The following is a 23,483-nucleotide window of genomic DNA, read 5'->3' as shown; positions in this document are numbered from 1 at the left end:
TGCAGTCTGATGATGCCAACATTAGAAAAGAGGGAAGTTGCCAATCTTGAGAGAACCATCCCAACTGTGAAGCATGGGAGTGGCTGCATCATGCTGGTAGGTTGGGTTTGATTGCAGGAGAGACTGGTGCACTTCACAAAATACCTAGCATCACAAGAAAAGAACTTTATATGGAAATCCTGAAGCAACATCTCACGACATCAGTCAGAATGTCTTGAGATGGTTGGACCCAAATGGGTCTCCCAGATGAACAATGTCCTTCAGCATACCACCAGATTAGTTCAAATGTGGCTGAAGGACAAAGAGTTCTGATCTCAGTCCCAAGAACAATCTGAAACAGTATCTGTGAGCAAGGTGGCCTACAAACCTGATCCAGTTACACTGGTTCTGTCAGGATGAATGGACCAAAATTCCAGCAAACTGTTTTGAGATGATTGTGGAAGGAAACCAAAATGTTTGACCCATATTATGCAGGTTAGACTACAATTCTACTAACTACTGAGAAAATTCATGCAAACTACTGAGAAAAACCCTCAATGTTCTGAGATATAGAACACAAAAATATTAACTAGCCCAAAACGGGAAGGTTCTGGTTTAATGCCAGGGAGGATTGAAAGGTTCTGTGTGTTTGTGGTTCCGACACAGACCGGAGAGCAGCTGTAATTGGAACTAATAGTTTCTAGCAGATCATTGTGAGACACTGAGCCTCTGGTGAGCATCTGAGGGGAGCTGGTGTTGTAGGTTAACTGGTGACCCCCTGATTCTGCGGTCAGTCTGAGTAAAGATGGAGGCTGGATTCAGGCCTGCTGTGGTCACACATTCAGAGGAACTGTCTTCCTGTTAGCCGGACAGATGTGACCGCAGCTGTAACGTGAAGCTCAGATCAGAACCTCCAGAACCCAGAACCAGCTCTGCAGACCTCCTGACCTGTTCTCTGGAAGCTGCTGTCCGGTCTCCAGGTGACATCCAGCAGTCTGCGCTGACGGTCCATCTCTTCTTCGTACTGGACGATGGTTCTCTCAAACACTCCGAAGATCTCCTCAGCAGCAGCAGTTAGCCGCTCGCTGATGAAGTCTCTCAGATGCTGAACTGAAGACATGCTGGAAACAAACACGGTCTGATAGCGGAGCTGCAGCGCGGAGCGAGCCGCTGTTTACATCCGCCTGTCACATGAGGGCGGGGCCGCCAACACCGCCCCCTTCCGGGAACTGCGGGAAGTGCACCCGCAGATTTAAAACGTCACCATGAAAGCTTAAGAGATAAATTAGATTTATCTAATCAATAAATGATATCAACGAAATTCCAAATGCGAACAAAATTACAACGGAACAATGATCAAATTATGTCCATGTTATGGCCTCTAAGACTGATGACTTGGCAGGGAGGTCATTGCTAAAGAAACTGGTTGTTCAGAGTGCTGGATCCAAACATATTAATAGAAAGTTAGGTCGAAGGAAAAACTATGGAAGGACTAGGTGTGTTAAAATAAATTGTGTTAGGACCTATGCCATTTAATGAGATAGCATAGAATCCCTTCTAGGAAATTATATCTAAATAGAAATAAAATATTTGCTGCTTATTGTTGAGGAGATGGATCAGATTAGCACTTATAAATATTAGTCAAGTCACTCCACCCCACCATGCTTTTATTTATGACACTATCATGACTCTCCTAAAATTGAATTGTGCTTAATGATTTTGGTGTAACCACAGGATGATCAGTGGCCCCCCATCTTCTGAAAGTACTAATAGATAATAATACTATGTGTTTGCAGGACAAAAATACAGTCTGGGGCTTTTAAAAATATATATTTAAAGATATGTTAATATTAAAAAAATCAAACATAAACATAAATCTGACCAGCTTCCATGTCCCCGCCGATGAAAAGCATTCCCACAGCATGATGCTGCCACCACCATGTTTCACAGTGGGGATGGTGTCTTCAGGGTGACTTGCAGTGTTCATTTATTTCCACACAGTGTTTTGCTTGAAGGCCTGAAAGCTCTGCTCTGGGCTCCTCAGATCAGAGCACCTTCTTTCTCATTTACTGTCTCTTGACTAGTAGCTAAACTGCCAACAGGTGATTTTATCAAGTGGTTTATGGTACAAGATGTACCTCCTGATGAAAGCTCCTCCTTGAACATCACACCCGACCCCGTTACAGATCATCCAGAACTCCTGCTTTGGGCCGGCCTGAGCTTTCATGTCCTGCCTCATGGCGTGACTGCGAGTGATCCGTTTCTCACAAACCTTGCGTGAATACCTCTCTCCTGTGTGGGTAGTTCCCGTCCTATCCATGAAGCTCGAAGGGTCATCATGTGCGGCACCAAGCCGTGAGTCCATCTGTAGGTTCCCAGAAGTAATCTGCAGGAAAACAACTTCTCACCTGTGTGGACTCTGACGGTCCTCCACCATGTTAGATGTCGTTCTACAACAGAGACACTGACTTCAGAACAGCTCTCTTCCTGATTGCATTAAAGGGCCATTGAAATACCTTCAGAAAGGCTTCCCACACTGATCCAGAAGCAAACAAAGACACAGCAGAAAGTTCAGGTTTATTCCAGAACCATGAAACAGGTACATGAATCTGCAGGAGAAGCAGCAGTTTGCCTTTAATTTCCATCTGGAGTCCTTGAGTTAAATACAAAATGTAGAAAATATAAAACTACAACTTGTAACATGCACTTCCTCATCCTAACTCAGTGTTTAATTATTACACTGCACATTTTAAAGAAGATAAAATGCAGAACATTAAGTACAGAAACAGATCCCAGCTCCTCTCCTCAGATTCAGACTTTTACTGCATTATTTCAACGGTTCTGATGATAAAACATACAGGTGCAGAGATTTTTACCAGCAACTGGATTCAGAAACTTGTTGATCAATACAAGTTCAAATATATTCATACACCTCCACTGATATTTGGTGTTCGTTGAGCCGCCGCTTCCGGTAGTGTTAATTAAAATTTGTTGGTTTCCTGCACCGACCGGGCTTAATGCTGGTCCATAAATATCCATTGAGACTGAGGTGGAACCTTTGGGAAGACCATTCTAGAACCTTAATGTTAGCCTGCTTTATCCACTCCAGAACCAGTTGGATCTGTGTTTGGGATCATTATCCTGTTGGAGAATTTGGACATAGACCTCCTTCCTCTTTGTGCAACTCTCTGCTACCACTGGCAGTGAACCAGCCCCACAGTATGATGGCGCCACCACCGTACTTGACAGTTGCCACAGTGTCCTCTGGTCTGAAAGCCTCACCATGACTCCATTAAACATCCTTCTTGCCACTGCGTCCAAACAGCTCAACCTTTGTGTCGTCCCTGTGGACAGCTGCAGATTTTAAATCAACTTGAAGATGTTGATTCTGGACCAGGAGCATCTTTCTGTCCATGTCGATGGTTAACTTGCTTCACGATGGACAGTCACACTGGTTATCCAACATTTTAGCCTCGGTTGTTTCTGAACCTCCCGACCAATTTCTTTTCATTTAAAGGAGATGGTTTGTGTCAAGATGCTTGAAAGTTGGACCAAGTTGGGTGTTCTGAAAGGACATTGATCGCAAAACACATTTAAACTGGTTCTGGAATGGATGGAGCAGGCCAACATTATATTTCTGGAGTTGTCTTCACAAACCTTCAACCTCAGGACAATCTGATGCACTATGATTACATCTGGGTCCAGGAAACCAACCAGTTTAGATGAAGTGCACCAGTTCATCCCAGCAGAGTGGTCCGATGTCAGCCAGAATCTACCTAATGGAGGCAGAAAGTCTGTGGCAACTTTCCTTTAACTGAAGACGACGGGTTGTATGTAAATATCTGAGCCTGGATGTATAATCTGCAGAAATCCAAACTTGTGCACCAAGTTGTTGTGAAAAATCAATGCAGCTGTTTGCAGCTTCCTCATTCCTTCCTGGTGCTAATAAATCATCCAAAGACTGGAATGACTGCGACCTCCATGCAGATCCGGAGTGGAGGAAACTTTTAACTGACATCTGTTCTAAAATCTGTCATTTTTCCTCAAAACTTTCAGGAAGTTGGCTGGTTTCCTTAATTAGTTCAAATGTTTCTGTTGCTTTTTAGGAAATAAAGTCCAGTCCAGCCAACCCTTGTTAAATCAATTTCTCAAAAACCTAGAAAACATTTGTTAAAAATAAATGTTCTGGTAGAATGGTGGGGATAAAATGATTGGACCGTGATTGAGCTGCTTTCCTCAGAGCAACGAGCATCAACCGAGAAGAACTTTCTGATGGGTCCAGGCCACCTCCAGGCCTTTCAGGACGACTGCGTCTCTGTGGCGTGCAGCCTGACGTGCCGCCACCTGTGGCTGCTGCGACTGAAGCGTTTGCCGCACACGGCGCAGGAGTACGGCCTCTCGCCCGTGTGAACGTAGATGTGCTTTCTGAGCGAGGAATGATCGGAGAACCTTTTTTCACAGATCTTACAGGAGTAGGGCTTCTCACCCGTGTGAGTCCTCATGTGGACGGACATGTTCACCTTGAAGCTGAACGCTCTCTGACAGATTTCACAGGAAAAGGGCTTCTCTCCTGTGTGGACGCGGTAGTGGACCCTCATGTCTGAATTACACCTGAAGGCTTTTCCACAGATGTCACATGAAACTGGTCTGAGACATTCACTTTCAACCACACGGTTACTGCTGGTTCTCCTTCTGATCCGTCTCTCCTTGGGCTTCAGCTCCTTAGTTCCAAAGCCTTTTTTCCAGCTTTCATCCTGATCTCGAATTTCAGCTGCAGGAAAGCTGAGTGGGATGAGCGGGTTGTTCTTTGGGTCTCTGTCCTCATGACCTGAAGCCATAAAATAACTCGTTTCATTCGTCAGGGCGGACTGATCTTCGTCCTGACTGCTCCAGAACCCAGCCTGCCTCCTGTTTCTGCTCAGTCTCTTCTTCGGCTTTAGCTCTGGATTTCTTGTTGATTCTGAGTTTTCATTGCAGTTTCCCACCGGGTCTTGCCTCTCTGACTCAGAGAGGTTCCCAAGGTGGAGGTGGTTCCCGTTTGGTTCTGCTTCATGTTTGGAAATGAGTTGATAAGCAGAAGTTGCCATTGAGGTATTAGCGTCCTGCTGCTCTTCAGCTTGGATGAAGCAGAGATCCTCGTGTTCCTCTTTAATCCGTGGAGGATCTGGTTCCTCCTGGTCCAAATCAGACTTCCGCTCCTGGTTCCAAAGCTGCTGGTCTGCAGGAATATCCTCTTCTTCCTTTCTGAGGAAATGGTGCAGAAGTTCTGAATGAAGAAAAGGACACAAACACAGCTGAGAAGATTCTGTTATATGTCTCTGGGGCAGAATAATTCTGTCCAAGTTTGACCCGTCCAGGTGGTGTTGGTTCTAAACCGGGCCGAATGTAAGTTGATAAAGATACAAAAATGGCTTAAAATGAAAATGTTTTCAGTGTTCACAAACTGAATAAATGTTTCACAGACTTTATTTTACAGAAACCATAACCAGTTAGTACCCCCATTTCATACCAGTAAACCAACCAGTTCTGACCCATGTACCCAACAGCGCAGCAGCCTGTAGACTGTTTACGGGATTTAGAAGTCTGTTTCCAGACCAGTGGTGATTTTAGGCTTTTTATGAACCCCAACAAAATAAATGATCACCATGGTTTTCTGCAGTTGTCAGAAATAGATGGAACAAATGAGAACAAGCCTAAAGGAAGCAGTAAAACTAGGAGTCACATCCTCCTCTAATTAGATTTGGAAGAAAAATCCTCATTTGCAGCTTTGACTTTGGAAGCAGATTCATCTTGGCTGTGGTTTTCCTGTTGGGGGACTAAGAGTTTATCTCTGTGGCAGAAAGTTAACCGTTCCAATTAAGTGTGAATATAAAATTTCACTGTCAGCTTTGTGGGTTGCACATGTTGGCTGCAATGCTTACTTCACCAGCAGTTATTCATTCTTTATTATCAAATGTATTTTTGGGATAATTTAGCACCCTCTTGGTCCGGCTCTCATTAACATTAACTGCCCACCTCTGTAGCTAGCCTGGTCCATGTTGGATGATCACGTTGCAGAATTACTACCAGTGCTTCATGCTTTAACAATATCATTGTAAAAGTTGGCCGACATTATGTTTCTCAGCCTACTGATGAAAAGATGCACCATGACACCTCCTGGACAGTGAAGTGAAACCTGACCAACAAATGCTGGTGTCTCCATGGATGGACCTACTGTAGATTGTTTACTCTGAGAGAATCTAGCAGGGTGGATGATAGGTCGATAGGCCTCGAAGTGAGGCTTAGTTCTCCTGAAGCAGAGCAGAAGATTTGATTTTAATGGAGTAAAACAGAAAAAACCAAAGTTAAGTTTTGGTTTCAGATCATCTGGAACGCAAACAGATTTTCATCCAGTTTTTATTTAGGAAGTTATCTGGCTTTTATTATCTATGTGTAATTACTCAGGGGCGGTTTAAAAGTGTCACTTGAGAAGAAAAGGTTGACAAGTTTGCCTCAAAGTTCTCCTAAATGGTAAGGAAATTTCAGATCTTCAGCAGATCTTTATTTATCATGTCTTTACTGTTTACTATAATCTACTCTGATTATGGAAATAAACAAGGAGGAAAAGTCTGAAACCCATCTGGTTCTCACTAATTATTGTTAGATGTTCTTAGTTGAACCAATCCAGAGTATCTCACCAACTACAACCAAGGAGGAGGAGGTCAGATGTTGTTAGCTTGCTCTAAACGTGGAAGCCCCCATTGTTCCGACGGACCCGCTTTGTTTGCTGCTCACAGAGAAGAACCCGAAACCTAGACTCTGTCCTGGTTCTTGCACCCTGAGCTCCGTCACAGTTTGTTCCCACCTGCAGCTCCTCACCTGTCCTGTCCAGGTGGACCTGCGGTTTCCAGGTGACATCCAGCAGTCTGCGCTGACGGTCCATCTCTTCTTCGTACTGGACGATGGTTCTCTCAAACACTCCGAAGATCTCCTCAGCAGCAGCAGTTAGCCGCTCGCTGATGAAGTCTCTCAGATGCTGAACTGAAGACATGCTGGAAATATATGGAGCTAACAATGTCTGTTAATCGTTAACTGTTTACATCCGCTCCGGGACAACTTCCGGTCTTTAGTCTGGATGTGCGGCAGCGCCCTCTAGCGGAAGCCTCCAGATATGGCGTTAAAACGGTCTTAACAGAGTAAACTGTTTTAAAATAATCTTGATCCAACAATCAAATGTCTGTCACACAAGTTCATGAACACAAATGTGGAAATGTTCTCCAGCTTGAAACATCTTGACACCTCTAACATCATTTAAAAGATCAACCAGTGCCTCCAACAGTGAACTTCCCCACAGAGTAAATCTTTCGTGGCCATGCGGATGGGTGGATGGATGGGTGAATGGATGGGTGGATGGAGGGAGGGAGGGAGAGGTGGACTGTCATGCAGGAAATTATTTTTCTTGCTCCGTTTTGAACCAGAACAAGAGTCAAAAGTCAATTTGTCAATAAAAACTATACCTACTAGAAGATATAAGTGACTTTTTTAATGAGTCAAAAAGGAACTGACACTTATTCAGACTGAGTTTACCAGATGAGTCAAGACAAGTCTGTACCAGAGACTAACAGAATAAATAACCAATCCAACCCAGCCCATTTCTGTAAATCAATAAGTCAACTGGTTCATTCATGGAGGTCAGGTTGCAGAGGTAAAAGGTCCAGGAGAATGAAGCGTAGAGCTGCCACCCAAGCAAAAGAAAAGGTGAGCGTTATCACCAAGTAACGTGAAAATGTTATTGTTCTAACAAAGTACTTTTAATGTTAATATTGTTCATGTTAATGTTATATTATTTATTATAATAAATGACGTTTTACATTCATGCAATATAAATATTATGTTGCATGAATGTGATAAGGTATTGTACAAATATGAAAAAATATAGTTTGAACAACAAAGTTTTTGTTAAAACATACCTTTCATTGTTAGAATAATATGTTTACCTTGTAACATAATGAAGTTGATGAAGGAGCAGATCAGCGACTGAGAAAATGTCTCGTCTGCAGGAGCCGTGGAGATTTTGTTGTTATTCAGCAGCTTGGACAGTATTATGATAATTATGGATGTTCAGAAAACACGTGGTTCTTTAAAGGAGGTGCCAGAAGTTCTCAGTTATCAACTGGAGGGGCAGGAGAAGCTCCATGGTGGGTCGCGTTGTCACGCAGACCTTTATGAAAATATCTGGACCCATACAGGGTTGAGCAAAGACCAAACCAGCCACAAATGACCCCAAATTACTGACATGTTGATGACAAACTGAAGCCTTTCAAATGTAGATGGAGCAATTGATGCCGTTTTCCGACAAGAAAACATCTGGTTCTTGTTGACATTTTCCCAATGATCACGTTCATACATCTTCAGAACGTGAAACGTTTCGTTATATGATTAATATGTAGATTTTGTAACATGAAATTATATTGTTAGAACAATGAAGTGTTCATTTTATAATGTGACATTCTTCAATAAGCCTCTTACTTAGAAGCAACCTTTGTCCAAAGTTTGAGGAGGTGGTCACAGAAGCTGAAGATACTCTTCAGGGATGATGTCCCATGAAGATGACATCAGTGACATGACTAACCTCCTGTGTGGATAACACAATCCCCATTTAACTGAATGTGAGCAAGATGATGGAGATTGTGGATTTTAGGACAAGTAGGAATATGTCAAACAGCGGTTCCATCATGGGAGAAGAAGTGGAGGAACATAAATACCTTACTGTCAACATGGACAACAGACTGGACATTAAATGCAGTGGTTGTTTAAGGCACAAAGCAGACTTTACTCCGCTAGGAAGCTTAGGTTCTTTAGTATTTTCAGGAAGATGCTGCAGATCTTCTAGAAGTCCGTTGTGGTTGGTTCTGTTCTGGAGACTGCTCTGGACCCTATGGAGAAGATTGTGCTTCATAAAACAAAGAAAATACGGACAACTCTGAGAATCTTCTTCGTCAGACTGACTTCAATCAGTGGCTTCTTCATATCAGCCGTAGCCCTGACCTCTGCAAGAGATGTTTCCTGCAGCAAGCTCCATCTGGAATGGCAATAACATCCCTTTGGGATTATTAAAGTATTTTTGAATTGGATCACATTGGCTTGAGGAACAGGTGAAGATCAGGTCTGCAGCTGAAGGTAATTACAGGTCATTTAAATAGATAAATGAATTTAATGTCACATTCAAAGCAGATCTGAGGATATAAAACAACTGAAGACTCGTCATTCAGGACGGTTTCAGAGCACAGGTTGGTCTGATTATCTGGGTTCTGTTGTAAAAATCAGAATTAAAGAAGAAACGAACAGAACCACACTTTGGTCACGATTTAATTGCTGCCATTTCATTCAGATATTTACAATCTTGTGTTTATTGTCACATCAGTATGGCATAATCACAATCCAACAGTCCTCATCTATAATAACCAATCAGCTGGAGGTACAGCTCACTGATCCAGTTGAGGTTGACCTGGAAGCAAAGGAGCAGAAGATGCTTTCTGCTGCAGAGGGTCATAGAATCACCTCTCAGGCCGGTGATGCATTCTACCAGAGTCCTTAAAGGTTCCTCAGCCGACAGAGGCTCTTTTAGGATCACGTAGACCTCCGTGGGTCCACACTGCACCCAACAAAGACCAGCAGGTCTACCCAAACTTCAAAGCATGGGTGGCAGAGAGTTAAAGGGTCTACTAACAGAGACCAGGATGTCCACAGGACAGAGAGACAAACACAGGAAGAGATCTATGAGGTTTATGTCCCAGGTCAGGAACATTGGACCAGGGGAGCACGGGTTGCTATGAAGAGGATGAAACAAAAACCCCTTGTACGGTGGCCCAGACAGTTCAATGAAATACTAACACCACAGTGGAAGTAAATTATAAAATAGAAGAAAAAAAAAAGTACATAAAATGGAAGTTGTGGTAAGCAGGATGATACCTTAATTATAACTAAAACATAATTAAATGAGAGACAACATATTTTGGGTCCTGATCATTAGACTCACAACACCACTGTTGCATTATTTCTTCCTGGCTTTTGTATTTTGCTAAACCGTCTAGGCCACCGTACCCTTCAATATGAAGACAAACACATCATCATCCTAATGAATTATCAGTAAAGACAGTTTTCAGTGGACCTGCTGCTTCTACACATCTAAATGAGTCATCTGAGGTGTTTTGGGCATCTGATCGGGATAGCTCCTCCATCTGGAGGTTTCCCAGCACGTCCCACTGGGAGGAGACCTGGGGAAGACCCAGAACTCCCAGTTTTTTTAACATTACATCACTGAGGAGTGCCTGTGCTGCTGAACAGCACACATTAACTGTATTAGATCACATCTTCAAATATGTTATTTATGGATGTAGAACATGACAGTTTATCACAACACCTCTGAACTGTTCCCACATTGGCTCAAACAGAACCACCACCAGCACCAAAACCAGTAGGAGCGTCGTAGGTTCTACCAACAGCCCATTGGCACAGCAGATCCTGCAGACATCATGCAGTAAAATCCAGCTGTGGTTGATCCACTGAAGGGAAACAACACAGAGTCCAGATATGAAGCTGATCCCATCCAGGACCAACGTCCTGGTTCCTGGTGAGGCTCCAGGAACCAGTAAAAATCCGTGGAGTGTGGTGAAACACTGCAAGAGAACCTGGTTTCAAGTTGGATCAGAAGTTAACCTGGAGATGAATCAGGGAAAAAATAAATGTCCAGTTTTCATTTTGAATACAGTTTTTTAATTTAACCAAAGATTTATTTTTTATTTTTGTAGATATGAAGTTTTCACTTGTATGTCTTTATTTATTTTTTTCTTCTTTCATTTTGAATTTTACATTTTCACATTCTGTGTTTTTATTTCTAATTTTTAATTTTCCCTTTGGGACCTTTGTACCCTGTCAGATTAAAAATGAAAAGGGAACATTTTCTGGTTGATGTTTTCTTCCTTGTACAGTAAGATTTGTGTCGACTACAGATTTTAATCTTAAATAGTGAAGATCTGTCTGCAATTTCACTTAACAAGTAAAAACAATCGCGGAAAGTTCCAACGATTCCTGAAGGCAAAATGATGGGGAAGACCCTTTAACCAAGTTAGAAAAGAAAAATATTAAAAGGTGGAACCTCTAAATCCAGACCCCTCCATTGGACCACAGCTCTAGAGTCCACTGACAGCAGACTTTACACCATCTGATGCTTTGCACTTGGATGCAGCTGCTAAGCCAAGGAAATTCATTGCATTAAGCTTTCTACATAATGTTCCTGGTCACATGATGTTTGGAGGTCAGAAAGTTGGTGACCTCTGTGCACCTCGGAATCCTCTGACCCACTCTGGGATTTTATGTGACCTACCACTTTGTGGCTGAGTTGCTGTTGTTCCCTATCCTTTCTAATTCATTATAATCCCATGAACAGATGACTGTTATATCATTATATAATGAACAAAAAAGTGTGAAACAACTGAAAATATGTCTTATATTCTAGGTTCTTCAAAGTAGTCACCTTTTGCTTTGATTACTGCTCCTCACACTCTTGGTATTCTGTTGATGAGCTTCAAGAGGTAGTCACCTGAAATGGTTTTCCAACAGTCTTGAAGGAGTTCCCAGAGATGCTTACCACTTGTTGGCCCTTTTGCCTTCACTCTGCGGTCCAGCTCACCCCAAACCATCTCGATTGGGTTCAGGTCTGGTGACTGTGGAGACCAGGTCATCTGGAGCAGCAACCATCACTCTCCTTCTTGGTCAAATAGCCCTTACACAACCTGGAGGTGTGTTTGGGGTCATTGTCCTGTTGAAAAATAAATGATGGTCCAACTAAACGCAAACCGGATGGAATAGCATGCCGCTGCAAGATGCTGTGGTAGCCATGCTGGTTCAGTATGCCTTCAATTTTGAATAAATCCCCAACAGTGTCACCAGCAAAGATCCCCCACACCATCACACCTCCTCCTCCATGCTTCACGGTGGGAACCAGGCATGTAGAGTCCATCCGTTCACCTCTTCTGTGCTGCACAAAGACACGGTGGTTGGAACCAAAGATCTCAAACTTGGACTCATCAGACCAAAGCACAGATTTCCACTGGTCTAATGTCCATTCCTTGTGTTCTTTAGCCCAAACAAGTCTCTTCTGCTTGTTGCCTGTCCTCAGCAGTGGTTTCCTAGCAGCTATTTTACCATAAAGGCCTGATTCACACAGTCTCCTCTTAACAGTTGTTCTAGAGATGTGTCTGCTGCTAGAACTCTGTATGGCATTGACCTGTTCTCTAATCTGAGCTGCTGTAAACCTGCGATTTCTGAGGCTGGTGACTCGGATTAACTTATCGTCCGCAGTAGAGGTGACTCTTGGTCTTCCTTTCCTGGGGTGGTCCTCATGTGAGCCAGTTTCTTTGTAGCGCTTGATGGTTTTTGCGACTGCACTTGGGGACACTTTCAAAGTTTTCCCAATTGTTCAGACTGACTGACCTTCATTTCTTAAAGTAATGATGGTCACTCGTTTTTCTTTACTTAGCTGCTTTTTTCTTGCCATAATACAAAGTCTAGCAGTCTATTCAGTAGGACTATCAGCTGTGTACTGTATCCACCTACTGCACAACACAGCTGATGGTCCCAACCCCATTAATAAGGCTTGAAATCCCACTTATTAAACCTGACAGGGCACACCTGTGAAGTGAAAACCATTTCAGGTGACTACCTATTGAAGCTCATCAACAGAATACCAAGAGTGCGGAGCAGTAATCAAAGCAAAAGGTGGCTACTTTGAAGAACCTAGAATATAAGACATATTTTCAGTTGTTTCACACTTTTTTGTTCAGGATATAATTCCACATGTGTTAATTCATAGTATTGATGCCTTCAGTGTAAAGCTACAATATTTATAGTCATGAAAATAAAGAAAACTCTTTGAATCTTTTGGTCTGTACTAGATAGATAGATAGATAGATAGATAGATAGATAGATAGATAGATAGATAGATAGATAGATAGATAGATAGATAGATAGATAGATAGATAGATAGATAGATAGATAGATAGATAGATAGATAGATAGATAGATAGTTTTTCATGCCAACAGACTCCTAATCAAAATCCTGCCCAGTGTAGCTAGCAGGTTCAAATGTTACAACCACATATGGTTTGTAAGAGCAAGCAAACATTTCTGTAAGGGGAGCATTTTGATTATTTGTCCTTAGAAGGATTAGAGGTAGCAGAATGAAGATCGCCGGTCAGTCGGAGCAGCGTTGACTCTGACTGACTGGAGTGCTGCCATCTTCCAGGATGATTTCCACTTCAGGACTACAGCCTTTCCTGTGAGTCTTCATGTGTCGCGACAGATGAGTGCTGCTTTTGAACCTTTTCGCACACGTCTGGCAGGAATATGGCCGCTCGCCGGTGTGCGTTCTCATGTGCCGCACCAGGTTACTGCCGTGACTGAAGCGCTTGCTGCACATGGTGCAGGAATATAACTTCTCCCGGGTGTGGGTCGTCATGTGGACGGTTAGATGGCTGCTGCTGTTGAAACATTTCCCACAGGTGGCGCAGGAATACGGCCGTTCCCCTGTGTGGCTCCTGGTGTGGCGCAGCAGGGTCGTGCTGTGGCTGAAGCAGCGACCGCACGTCGTGCACTGATACGACTTCTCTCCTGTGTGGATCCTCATGTGGGAAATTAGGCTGCTGTTGTGGCTGAAGCATTTCCCACAGGTTTTACACACAAAAGGTTTCTCCCCAGTGTGGATTTTCAGGTGAGCAGACAGGCTGCTGCTGTACCGCAATATTTTTCCACAAATATGGCAGGAAAAAGGCTTTTCTCCTGTGTGGGTGAGCATGTGGTTTCTGAGAGCCGATGCTTCTGCAAATCTCCTCCCACAGGTGCTGCAGGGGTGTGGCTTCTCACCTGTATGAGTTCTCTTGTGGGAACTGAGATGGCTGTTTTGACTGAAACTTTTCCCGCAGGTTTCGCATGAATACGGCTTTTCCCCCGTGTGAGTTCTCATGTGAACAGACAGATATTTGCTCTCTCGGAAAGCTTTTCTGCAGATTTTACAGGAATAAGGTTTCTCACCCGTGTGGATTCTGTAATGTTTCCGCATTTTGAAATTGCTGCTAAAAGTTTTCCCACAGACGGCACATTTCAACGATTTACTACTCGAGTCCGAATTACAGAGAGTATCTAACGAAGGGACGTTGTCTACGATGTTACTTTGACTTATCTGATTCCTAGTTAATCCAGAGTCTTCATCCCAGCTTCCTTTCAGATCCTGATGCTGACTGTCAGTTGCAGGAGATACATTAGGAAGGAGTTGGTTCCTGTTTGGTTCTGACTCACTGTGGTCAGTTTCCTCATAATCAGAAGTCACCATGAAACTATCGATTTCCTGCTTCACCACCAGCTGATCTTCATCACAACTGAAGCAGAGGTCCTCCTGCTCCTCTTTAACCTCAGGAGGTTCTGGCTGCTCCTGGTCTGCAGGAATCTTAGCATCCTTCCAGAGGAAATGCTTGGGGAAGTCTGGAGAGACAAACAAGAGCCAGCAAACTGTTTCAGATATGGCAAAGAACATCTTTATTCCTGTTTTAACCAACAGATCAACATTAATGTAGAGGACAATTATGGTGGTTTACACATATTTCATCATAATTATATCTTTCTGCTCCATAACAGTTTAATAATCTTTCTGTTTAAACAGCTATTTCAAAAAATAAAAATGTAAAACCAGATAATTTTATCAAAAGGAATTATTTGATAGATATAACGTAGTTACAGAAGAAGGTACATCATGATGCATGAAATAATGAATACTCCATGTAATCCATACAACCACCCCACCCCCACCTTGGCCCATGCGCAAACTTAAAGAGCAGAGGCAGAAAACCTATGAATATTCAGAGTATGAAGAACACTCCACAGCTCATGATGGATCCAGACCCAGCGAGCAGTAAAGCGGGCCACGAGGAGACCACAGCTGTTGTTTGTGAGCCTAAGGTTGCTCTGCCATGGTGTAGGTGCCATGAGGTGTCACCTCATGGCACAATGACAGAAAGTATCATGATGACAGAGATTCTGGAAGTAACCTGCTAATGTCTGCTTGTGCAGATTGGAGCAATAATGCTGGTCAGAACTGGAGCAGAAATCAAAGTCTAATATCCATACCGGTACTAAGAAAAATACCCCAAACCTAATCCTATTTTGGTACCGTTGCAACGTCTTTTGAAAGCACAAGGTACTTTCAAACAAAGTTCAGAAAAATCAAACCAATTATATTTTATTAATGATAACACCTCTGCAATGTTCTCCCAGGTCTTCTCATCATCACCCAGCCTGCCCTCAGCTTCTGCTGATGACCTTGTAGGTAACTTTAGTGTGAATATTGTGACACATATCGATGAAATCGACCTGATAAAGACCAAAGTCCTGTCAAAGTTCTGTTCCCACAGCTGGAGCTCAGAAGACTAAGAGAGGTAAAGCTGAACTCCTGTGGAGAAAATCAAACTGGTTCACTCTGACATTTAGAAAGAAAGTCTTCATAAATATAGTCAATAGCTAAAAGAGGCAGGCCATTATATTTTTCTGATATCATCAATAAAAACAATAATAACTTTATTTCCTGTTGTTGGAAGGCCACCACAACCACCACCACCACCACCTGTCCCTCAGTGCTGCATTTGACACAGTTGATCAGAACTTTCTGATTTGTAGGCTGGAAAAGCGGGTGGAGTAATCCAGTTCTGTGCTAAACTGGCTTGGATCTTATTTAGCAGACAGACTTTGGGTCCTTAAAGTATAAATTTGGATTAACAAACATAATTGGGAGGTTCCCGAAGGGTTCATTCTTGGGCCCCTTTTATTTAACACCTATATGATTCCCCTTCCTCAGATTGTAGAGTACTACAGCATCTCCTATCATATGTATGCTGATGACAGAGTACAATTTCCATGCCACCGCAGGACCCAGTAGACTACACAACCTGGACAGGTCACCGCCATGCAAACACACACTGCTCAGAGAAATTCAGCGCTATCAATTAACCTAACAAGCATCTTTTTACACTGTTGAAGTAGGCAGGGACACCCTGAGAAAACCCGCACAAACATGGGGAGAACAACCACTGCACCACCATGCAGCCTCCAGTTGATGCACATTTCTGTTTTCCTATAAGGTCTGATGTACAGATTTTCATTCTGTGGACTATGAAACATAAAGGAGTGAGTCCTGAAAAGTGCTGCAGGTTCCTTAATAAAGTTTTTAGTTTTGAATCCAACAAGAAATGAAGGAATTAGAAAATGATTCCCATTTAGGCATTAAAACACCTGTTTCCAACCGTTCTCTTCTATCTATTTAAATAAAAAAAAGTTCATGCAGCTGGTTGATGCATTTATGGACCATAAATTGTAGAAAATCGTAGTTTTCATAAAATATATTTCAGTATTAGATTAGTCAGAGATTATTGATTGCACGTAAATCATGTTGCCAGAAACATTTCCCATGTTTCACATAAAAATAAGAGTTTTGTGTTTTCGTTTAGAAAGGTTCTGACCTGTGTGGATTCTGTAGAGTGTCGGTCTTCCTGAGATATTCTTCAAGACTTTTCCACCAACTTCACATTGCAGAGAACCGTCTCTTCTGTCTTTATTATACTCTGACACAGGACAGTTGTCCATCAATTTTCTGTCCAGTCTCTCTTTCTGCTTCAGCTCCGCGTTCCTCGCTGGTCCAGAGTCTTCAGGCCAGTTTCCCTCCTGATCTAGTCTCTCAGAGTGGACCGGGTCCCTGTGTGATCCTGGTTCACTGTGGTCTCCTTCCTCAAACAATGGTGTCACCATTTGGACATCAGCCTCCTGCTTCAATACTATCTGCTCTTCTGCCTGACTGGTCCACAGTTCCTCTTGTTCCTCTTTAATCTCTGGAGGTTCTGCTTCCAGCTGGTCCACACTGGAGTTCTCCTGCTGGTTGCTGAGCTGCTTGTCGGCAGAAATCTCCTTCTTGAGAAAACACTGTGGGGCATCTGGAAACACAAAAAAAACCTTCAGTGTACTGAGAGAAAACCCCACTGGAGCTGCAGCAACCTGGCTGCATTAGTGTGCAAACCTTTAAATTAATGTTCTGTTGAAGATTTTTTTTATTTGAATTCCTCATATTTGCATCATTTAGGTAGAGCCACAACTTACAGAGAGGCTCAAAAGGACCAACATAATCTCATGATTCAAAGATATCAGTGAGGAGAAGCACTGTTTAAGTTCTCTAACACAGTTAAGACAGCGGGACGCCTGCGGGTACCGTGAGGCCAAGCGTGGCGCGGCCCGGGCTGTGGCAGAGGCAAAAACTTGGACCTGGGAGGAGTTTGGTGAGGCCATGGAGAAGGACTATAGGTTGGCCTCGAAGCAATTTTGATACTCTCTCCGGCGCCTCAGGAGGGGGAAGCAGTGCTTCACCAACACTGTTTACAGTGGGGGTGGAGAGCTGCTGACCTCGACTGGGGACATTATCGGCCGGTGGAAGGAGTACTTCGAGGATCTCCTCAATCCTGCCATCACGCATTCCGTGGTGGAAACAGAGGCTGGGGACTCGGGGTTGGACTCTTTCATCACCCAGGCTGAAGTCACCGAGGTGGTTAAAAAGCTCCACGGTGGATGAGATCTGCCCTGAGTACCTCAAGTCTTTGGATGTTGTAGGGCTGTCATGGTTGACACGCCTCTTCAACATTGCGTGGCGGACGGGGACAGTGCCTCTGGATTGGCAGACTGGGGTGGTGGTCCCCCTTCATAAGAAGGGTGACTGGAGGGTGTGTTCCAACTACAGGGGGATCACACTCCTCAGCCTCCCTGGTAAGGCCTACGCCAGGGTATTGGAGAGGAGAGTCCGACCGATAGTCGAACCTCGGCTTCAGGAGGAACAGTGTGGTTTTCGTCCCGGCCGTGGAACACTGGACCAGCACTATACCCTCTACAGGGTGCTCGAGGGTTCATGGGAGTTTGCCCAACCGGTTCACATGTGTTTTGTGGACCTGGAGAAAGCATTCGACTGTGTCCCTCGTGATGCCCTGTGGGGGGTGCTCCAGGAGTATGGAATCGGGGGCCCTTTACTAGGGGCCATCCGGTCCCTGTACGAGCGGAGCAGGAGTTTGGTCCGCATTGCCGGCACTAAGTCGGACCTGTTCCCGGTGCATGTTGGACTTCGGCAGGGCTGCCCTTTGTCACCGGTCCTGTTCATAACTTTTATGGACAGGATTTCTAGACGCAGCCAAGGGCCGGAGTGGGTCGGGTTTGGGGACCAGTGGATTTTGTCTCTTCTTTTTGCGGATGACATGGTCCTGCTGGCCCCCTCTAGCCAAGACCTACAGCATGCGCTGTGGCGGTTTGCAGCCAAGTGTGAAGTGGCTGGGAGGAAGATCAGCTCCTCCAAGTCCGAGGCCATGGTACTCGACCGGAAAAGGGTGGCTTGTCCTCTTCAGGTTGGAGGGGAGTTCCTGCTTCAAGTGGAGGAGTTTAAGTATCTCGGGGTCTTGTTCACGAGTGAGGGAAGAATGGAGCGGGAGATCGACAGACGGATCGGTGCAGCTGCCACAGTAATGGGGGCACTGTGCCGGTCCGTTGTGGTGAAGAGAGAGCTGAACCGAAAAGCAAAGCTCTCAATTTACCGGTCGGTCTACGTTCCTACCCTCACCTATGGCCATGAACTTTGGGTCATGACCGAAAGAACGAGATACAAGCGGCTGAAATTAGCTTCCTCCATAGGGTGGCCGGGCACTCCCTTAGAGATAGGGTGAGGAGCTCGGCCATCCGGGAGGAGCTCGGAGTAGAACCGCTGCTCCTCCACATCGAGAGGAGCCAGTTGAGGTGGCTCGGGCATCTATACCGGATGCCTCCTGGACGCCTTCCTCGGGAGGTGTTCCAGGCACGTCCCACCGGGAGGAGGCCCAGGGGACGGCCCAGGACACGCTGGAGGGACTATGTCTCTCAGCTGGCCTGGGAACACCTTGGGCTCCCCCCGGAGGAACTGGAGGAGGTGTCTGGGGAGAGGGAGGTCCGGGCGTCTCTGCTAAGTCTGCTGTTCCTGGGACCCGGTCCCAAATAAAGAGGAAGACGAGTACAAGTTAAGATAGTCTGGAAACAATAGGGGACAAAAATTGAACATTTCTCTAAAACTAATTTCAAGATGAGAATGAACCTGGTAAGGGAGGCTGTCCAAAGTCAGAGAGCAACACTGCAGGAGCTGCTGTTCCCTATGTGTACTGGTTGGGTTCTACAGGTGACAACAATCTGCTGTATTCTCTATATGCTTGGACTGGGAAGTAGGGTCCAAAGACAGAAGCATTTTCTTTCAAGGAAAGACTTTAGTCCTCACTACAATCCTCCAAAACCCTAAAGTAGGACGTGTCATGGCCTCGTAAAATACCATACTCACAGTGAAACACAGTGTTGGTAGCATTATGCTGTAGGCTTAGATTTCTTGAGATGGACCTATGTTATTCTCAAAGTTATGCAAAGTCTGACCCAGAACCTGTGGGTGTCTGCTACACAACTGAACATAAGGACTGATTTTTTCTTCAGCATCACAGTGAGTCCGAGCAGATCAGTCCACCTTCATGACAGGAAAATTATATCTTTGGAGCAACCGAGCCAGAGTCCAGAACTTCAAACTTTGGGTGACCTGAAGACGGCTTTGGACAATCTGTGAGTCAAGATGTGAGACGCTTATGGAGTCCTACCAAGAAGGCTGAATGTTGAGATTAAATGAAAAAGAGCTTCAACAAACTTTCTTTGCCTTACTCATTTGGTCTCTACTAGTTTTTACCTCCTAATGGTTTAGGTTGTTTTATAGTTTAACTATTCAGGATCTATGTCACATTAAAGATGGAAAAGGTCTAGAAATAGTTGACCATGAACATAATCATAAAAACCAACAGGACAACCACCCTAAACATAAAGCCAGAAATACAATGGCATGGCTCAAACTATATTTGTCTTAGAACGGCCTAGTCAAAGGCCAGACCTCAATCCAACTAAGATTCTCTGGCAAGACTTAAAACCAATGTTCTCTATACTGACTGAGCTTTAGCTGTTTAGCAAAACATATTAACAAAGGTGTTTCTACAAAGTACTGACTCAATGGGGTCTGAATGAATAGGCACGCCACACCTTTCAGATTTCACCGTCAGGCACTAGTTCGTGTTGGTCTGTGGCATAAAACCGAATAAAGCTCAGGTTTAACAGCAGGCCTGTTGAGGCTGAGTTGGTGTTTCTGCCAGATTCTCCGTTTTTCTGCATTGTTTTGTTCATCTGAGCTCAGATCAGAACCTCCAGAACCCAGAACCAGCTCTGCAGACCTCCTGACCTGTTCTCTGGAAGCCGCTGTCCGGTCTCCAGGTGACATCCAGCAGTCTGCGCTGACGGTCCATCTCTTCTTCGTACTGGACGATGGTTCTCTCAAACACTCCGAAGATCTCCTCAGCAGCAGCAGTTAGCCGCTCGCTGATGAAGTCTCTCAGATGCTGAACTGAAGACATGGCTGTTGCAGCTGCTCAAATATTTAGCTCTTATCAAACACAGCCTGTTAACTGAGCAGCAACACGACAAAAGGACTGCAGACTTCCGGTTTCACGGGTTTGTATCGTTACCGCCCCCTAGTGGTGCCAAATACATACTGCAGGCTCCACATGATCTTGAAATAACTTCCGGTATGTAGCAACTCCAAAACCGAGGATATGTGGTGTCTCAAAGTATAAATGGTTCTGTTAGAGTCCAAAGTTAAAAGAAAAGTACAATTAAATAATAAAAAAAGATAAATAAAGAAATATAATACAATACAATACAATAAGGAAATGGGTCAAAATGCAGTTCATGCCAGTTTATTATGTATGGGATGGGGGTAGTTGCTGCTTCTAATAGAAACGTCACAAAAAAAAAAAATATATATATATATATATATATAAAAGAATGAAAAACTAAATAGTCAGAATGCAGTTAATCACAGTTTACGGGACATAGGCTCAGGCTGCTTTTCATAAAAAGTTGCCAAAAAAAATACAGGATAAATTAAAAAAATATATATTATCAAAAAAAACCAAACTTGATAACAGAAGAAAGTTAGAATATGCTGTTTATCTGGGTATGTTGGTGACGGGGCTGCAGAGCCACAGACCAGTGCCTCTGTGGAGGGAGGGAGGGCCGCAGCACAGGACAGAGCAAGAGGGAGAGACCTGTAAGGTCTGCATGGAGTTTGCATGTTACTCTGTGCATGCATGGGTTCTCTCTGGGTACTCCGGCTTCATCTCACAGTCCAAAGACACACCTGTTTGGTTAACTGGTCTCTCTAAATTGCAGTTAGATGTGTGAATGAGTGTGTGTGTGTGTGTGTGTGTGTGTATTGTAAATTGTAAATTGTAAATTTGTATATTCTGTAATGCAAAAACAGAACAAAAGAGCAAAGTGTACCGGAGTCAAATTCCTTGTTTGTATGCACGAACTTGGCAATAAAGCTGATTCTGATTCTGATATAACAAGACTGAGATATTTTGGCTCCATCATTTTTTTTCATGCATTATTTTGGACGCTTGTCAGCTGACTTTAAAGCACAAATCTCACAGGAATGCTTATTTTTATTTTATTCAGAAAGCTGACATGGTGTCGTTTTTCTTTTCTTCCATGGTGTTCAGGAGGAATGGAACTGCCAACATTTTTAAAAGTTTTTATAGACTGCCTTGGATTTTTACCTATTTTGTTACATTCCAACCTCAAGGATCTGCACAACATAGTCTAGGTTGGTGAAGAGAAATGAGATATATAGGTATTATTAATTAAAAAAGGAAAGAACTGAAAATTGGAATGTACATATTTATGCACCCTCTTTGCCATGAAGCCCCTAAAAAAGTTCTGGTGCAACAGATTCCCAGTTCACCTGTGTGTAATCCAAGGGTCACATGATGTGTCAGCAGAGCTGGACTGGCTTTCGGGCCCGGTGGGACAGCAGCCCTGCTGTTTGTAAAAACATTTATTAATATTTAAATAATAGAAAAGTTAAAGACTGCGGATTCAGAGGAAGAAGAAGAGGAGGAGGAGAAGTAGAAGAAGTTAGTTTGCCCTAAACTTGTTGTTTTTATCATTGTGATGCAGAGGTGGGTAGAATACCCAAAATTTGTACTAATGAAAGAGTACCACTACCTTAACATAAAAAAGTATTTGGTACTGAGTAACTGTTTGATCATAACATCTGATTTAATATTTATAATTATGTAATCAGATGGACAAAAATATAAAGTTATTTGCAAATTAAAAAAAATAATACAAATGAATAACAGGATTTCAAAATAACAAATTCAGGCAATTGGTACTATATACACTCCTTATGAAAATCTTAAGACCAGTGAAAATGTTTCATTTTGCACCGTATCAGATAAATCCGTCTGACCTCACCTCTGTCTCGTTCAGAGCACCAAGGTCCATGCAGCCTTTTGTCAGGATGTGTAAGTACAAAATAAGCTATTATCTCTCTGTTCACCTAAAGCTCACTTAAACTATACTTTAACTGATCTCTTCTATTCTTTCTAAGTATAGAACAGTCAGAGGCAACTTTAAACAAAATGGTTTTTAACCTTGATTTAGAACTCAGAGCTTCAGCACTTTTAGTCTTCTGGAAATTTCAATTCAGTTTATTCGTATAGCGCCCAATCACAACATTTTGTCTCAAGGCACTTTATAAAGTCTTTCTTTCAGCCATCAGGCATGGTTTATGATTTGTAAATAGTAAAATTGTATTTTGGTTTGAACTGCTCCAGCCATTGTGAAGTTCTGAGGAAAGGGTAGATTTCAAAGTTTGAACAAGCACTCCTTACATAACTTATGTAAAGTTTAAACATTTTTCATATGATAGAATCTAAGTTTTTGAACCAAGTCTGGGATGGTTTAATTGATAATGTAGAGAATATGAAGTTTATTTTAGGGGGGATCATCATTTATTTGCAGAGATGTTTCTCAGGAGAGACAAAGGGAGAGTTCTCCACCGTGTGAGGTTGAAATAATTTAATTATGTCAGCTCATTTAGTCAGAATTATTGAGGTACATTATGTTTCCTGTCTGATCAGGAATGACCCTGTACACTTTCTTTTCATCAGGAGGGTAAAATTGTTCTTTTTTATCTTTCACTAATTGATATAATGAACTGAATTTGACTACATTGTCGAACAACAAGGTAAAAATGAGTGTCTCTGAATTATTGAATAGATTCAGGGGTGCTTAGCTTCAGTCCTGGAGAGCTACTATCCTGCATTGTTTAGATGCATCCCTTCTCCAACACACCTAAACCAAATGAGTGACTGGTTACCATTTCTCTGCAGAACTGAATGCTGAGGAGGAAATTCAACTATTTCATTCAGGTGTGTTGGAGAAGAGACACATCTAAAAGTTGGAGGATGGTAGATCTGGAGGACTGGAGTTGGAGAGCCCTTGAATGTAAATCAAATGTCTTGTAAAGTGCCTTCAGATGACTAATCCTATGAATT

General features: G+C 43.2%; 2 protein-coding genes across 2 annotated transcripts in view; both read right to left on the bottom strand.

Annotated features, from left to right (window-relative positions):
• The window catches only part of LOC124866637, a 28,905-nt gene extending 8,343 nt beyond the window's left edge, over nucleotides 1-20,562 (bottom strand). The window contains exons 1-8 of the mRNA XM_047362515.1: nucleotides 20,321-20,562; nucleotides 16,524-16,991; nucleotides 13,217-14,496; nucleotides 10,399-10,523; nucleotides 6,838-7,010; nucleotides 4,314-5,245; nucleotides 2,118-2,365; nucleotides 928-1,154 (exon numbers count right to left, since the gene is read on the bottom strand). Coding sequence (XP_047218471.1) covers nucleotides 928-1,154; nucleotides 2,118-2,365; nucleotides 4,314-5,245; nucleotides 6,838-7,010; nucleotides 10,399-10,523; nucleotides 13,217-14,496; nucleotides 16,524-16,991; nucleotides 20,321-20,492 — 3,625 coding nt within the window. The 5' untranslated portion in view covers nucleotides 20,493-20,562. The remainder of the gene's footprint in view (nucleotides 1-927; nucleotides 1,155-2,117; nucleotides 2,366-4,313; nucleotides 5,246-6,837; nucleotides 7,011-10,398; nucleotides 10,524-13,216; nucleotides 14,497-16,523; nucleotides 16,992-20,320) is intronic.
• Nucleotides 2,540-7,092, bottom strand: LOC124866919 (zinc finger protein 467-like). The gene is made up of 2 exons (XM_047362971.1): nucleotides 6,838-7,092; nucleotides 2,540-5,245 (listed from the first exon to the last, which is right to left on the bottom strand). Exons 1-2 carry the CDS (start codon nucleotides 7,007-7,009, stop codon nucleotides 4,278-4,280), a joined length of 1,140 nt encoding a protein of 379 aa, XP_047218927.1. The 5' UTR covers nucleotides 7,010-7,092; the 3' UTR covers nucleotides 2,540-4,277.
• Nucleotides 20,563-23,483: the final 2,921 nt, after the last annotated feature.

This window comes from Girardinichthys multiradiatus, chromosome 4 (genome assembly GCF_021462225.1).
Source record: "Girardinichthys multiradiatus isolate DD_20200921_A chromosome 4, DD_fGirMul_XY1, whole genome shotgun sequence".
Classification (NCBI taxonomy): Eukaryota; Metazoa; Chordata; class Actinopteri; order Cyprinodontiformes; family Goodeidae; genus Girardinichthys; species Girardinichthys multiradiatus.
This window is presented reverse-complemented; position numbering and strand designations above follow the sequence as displayed.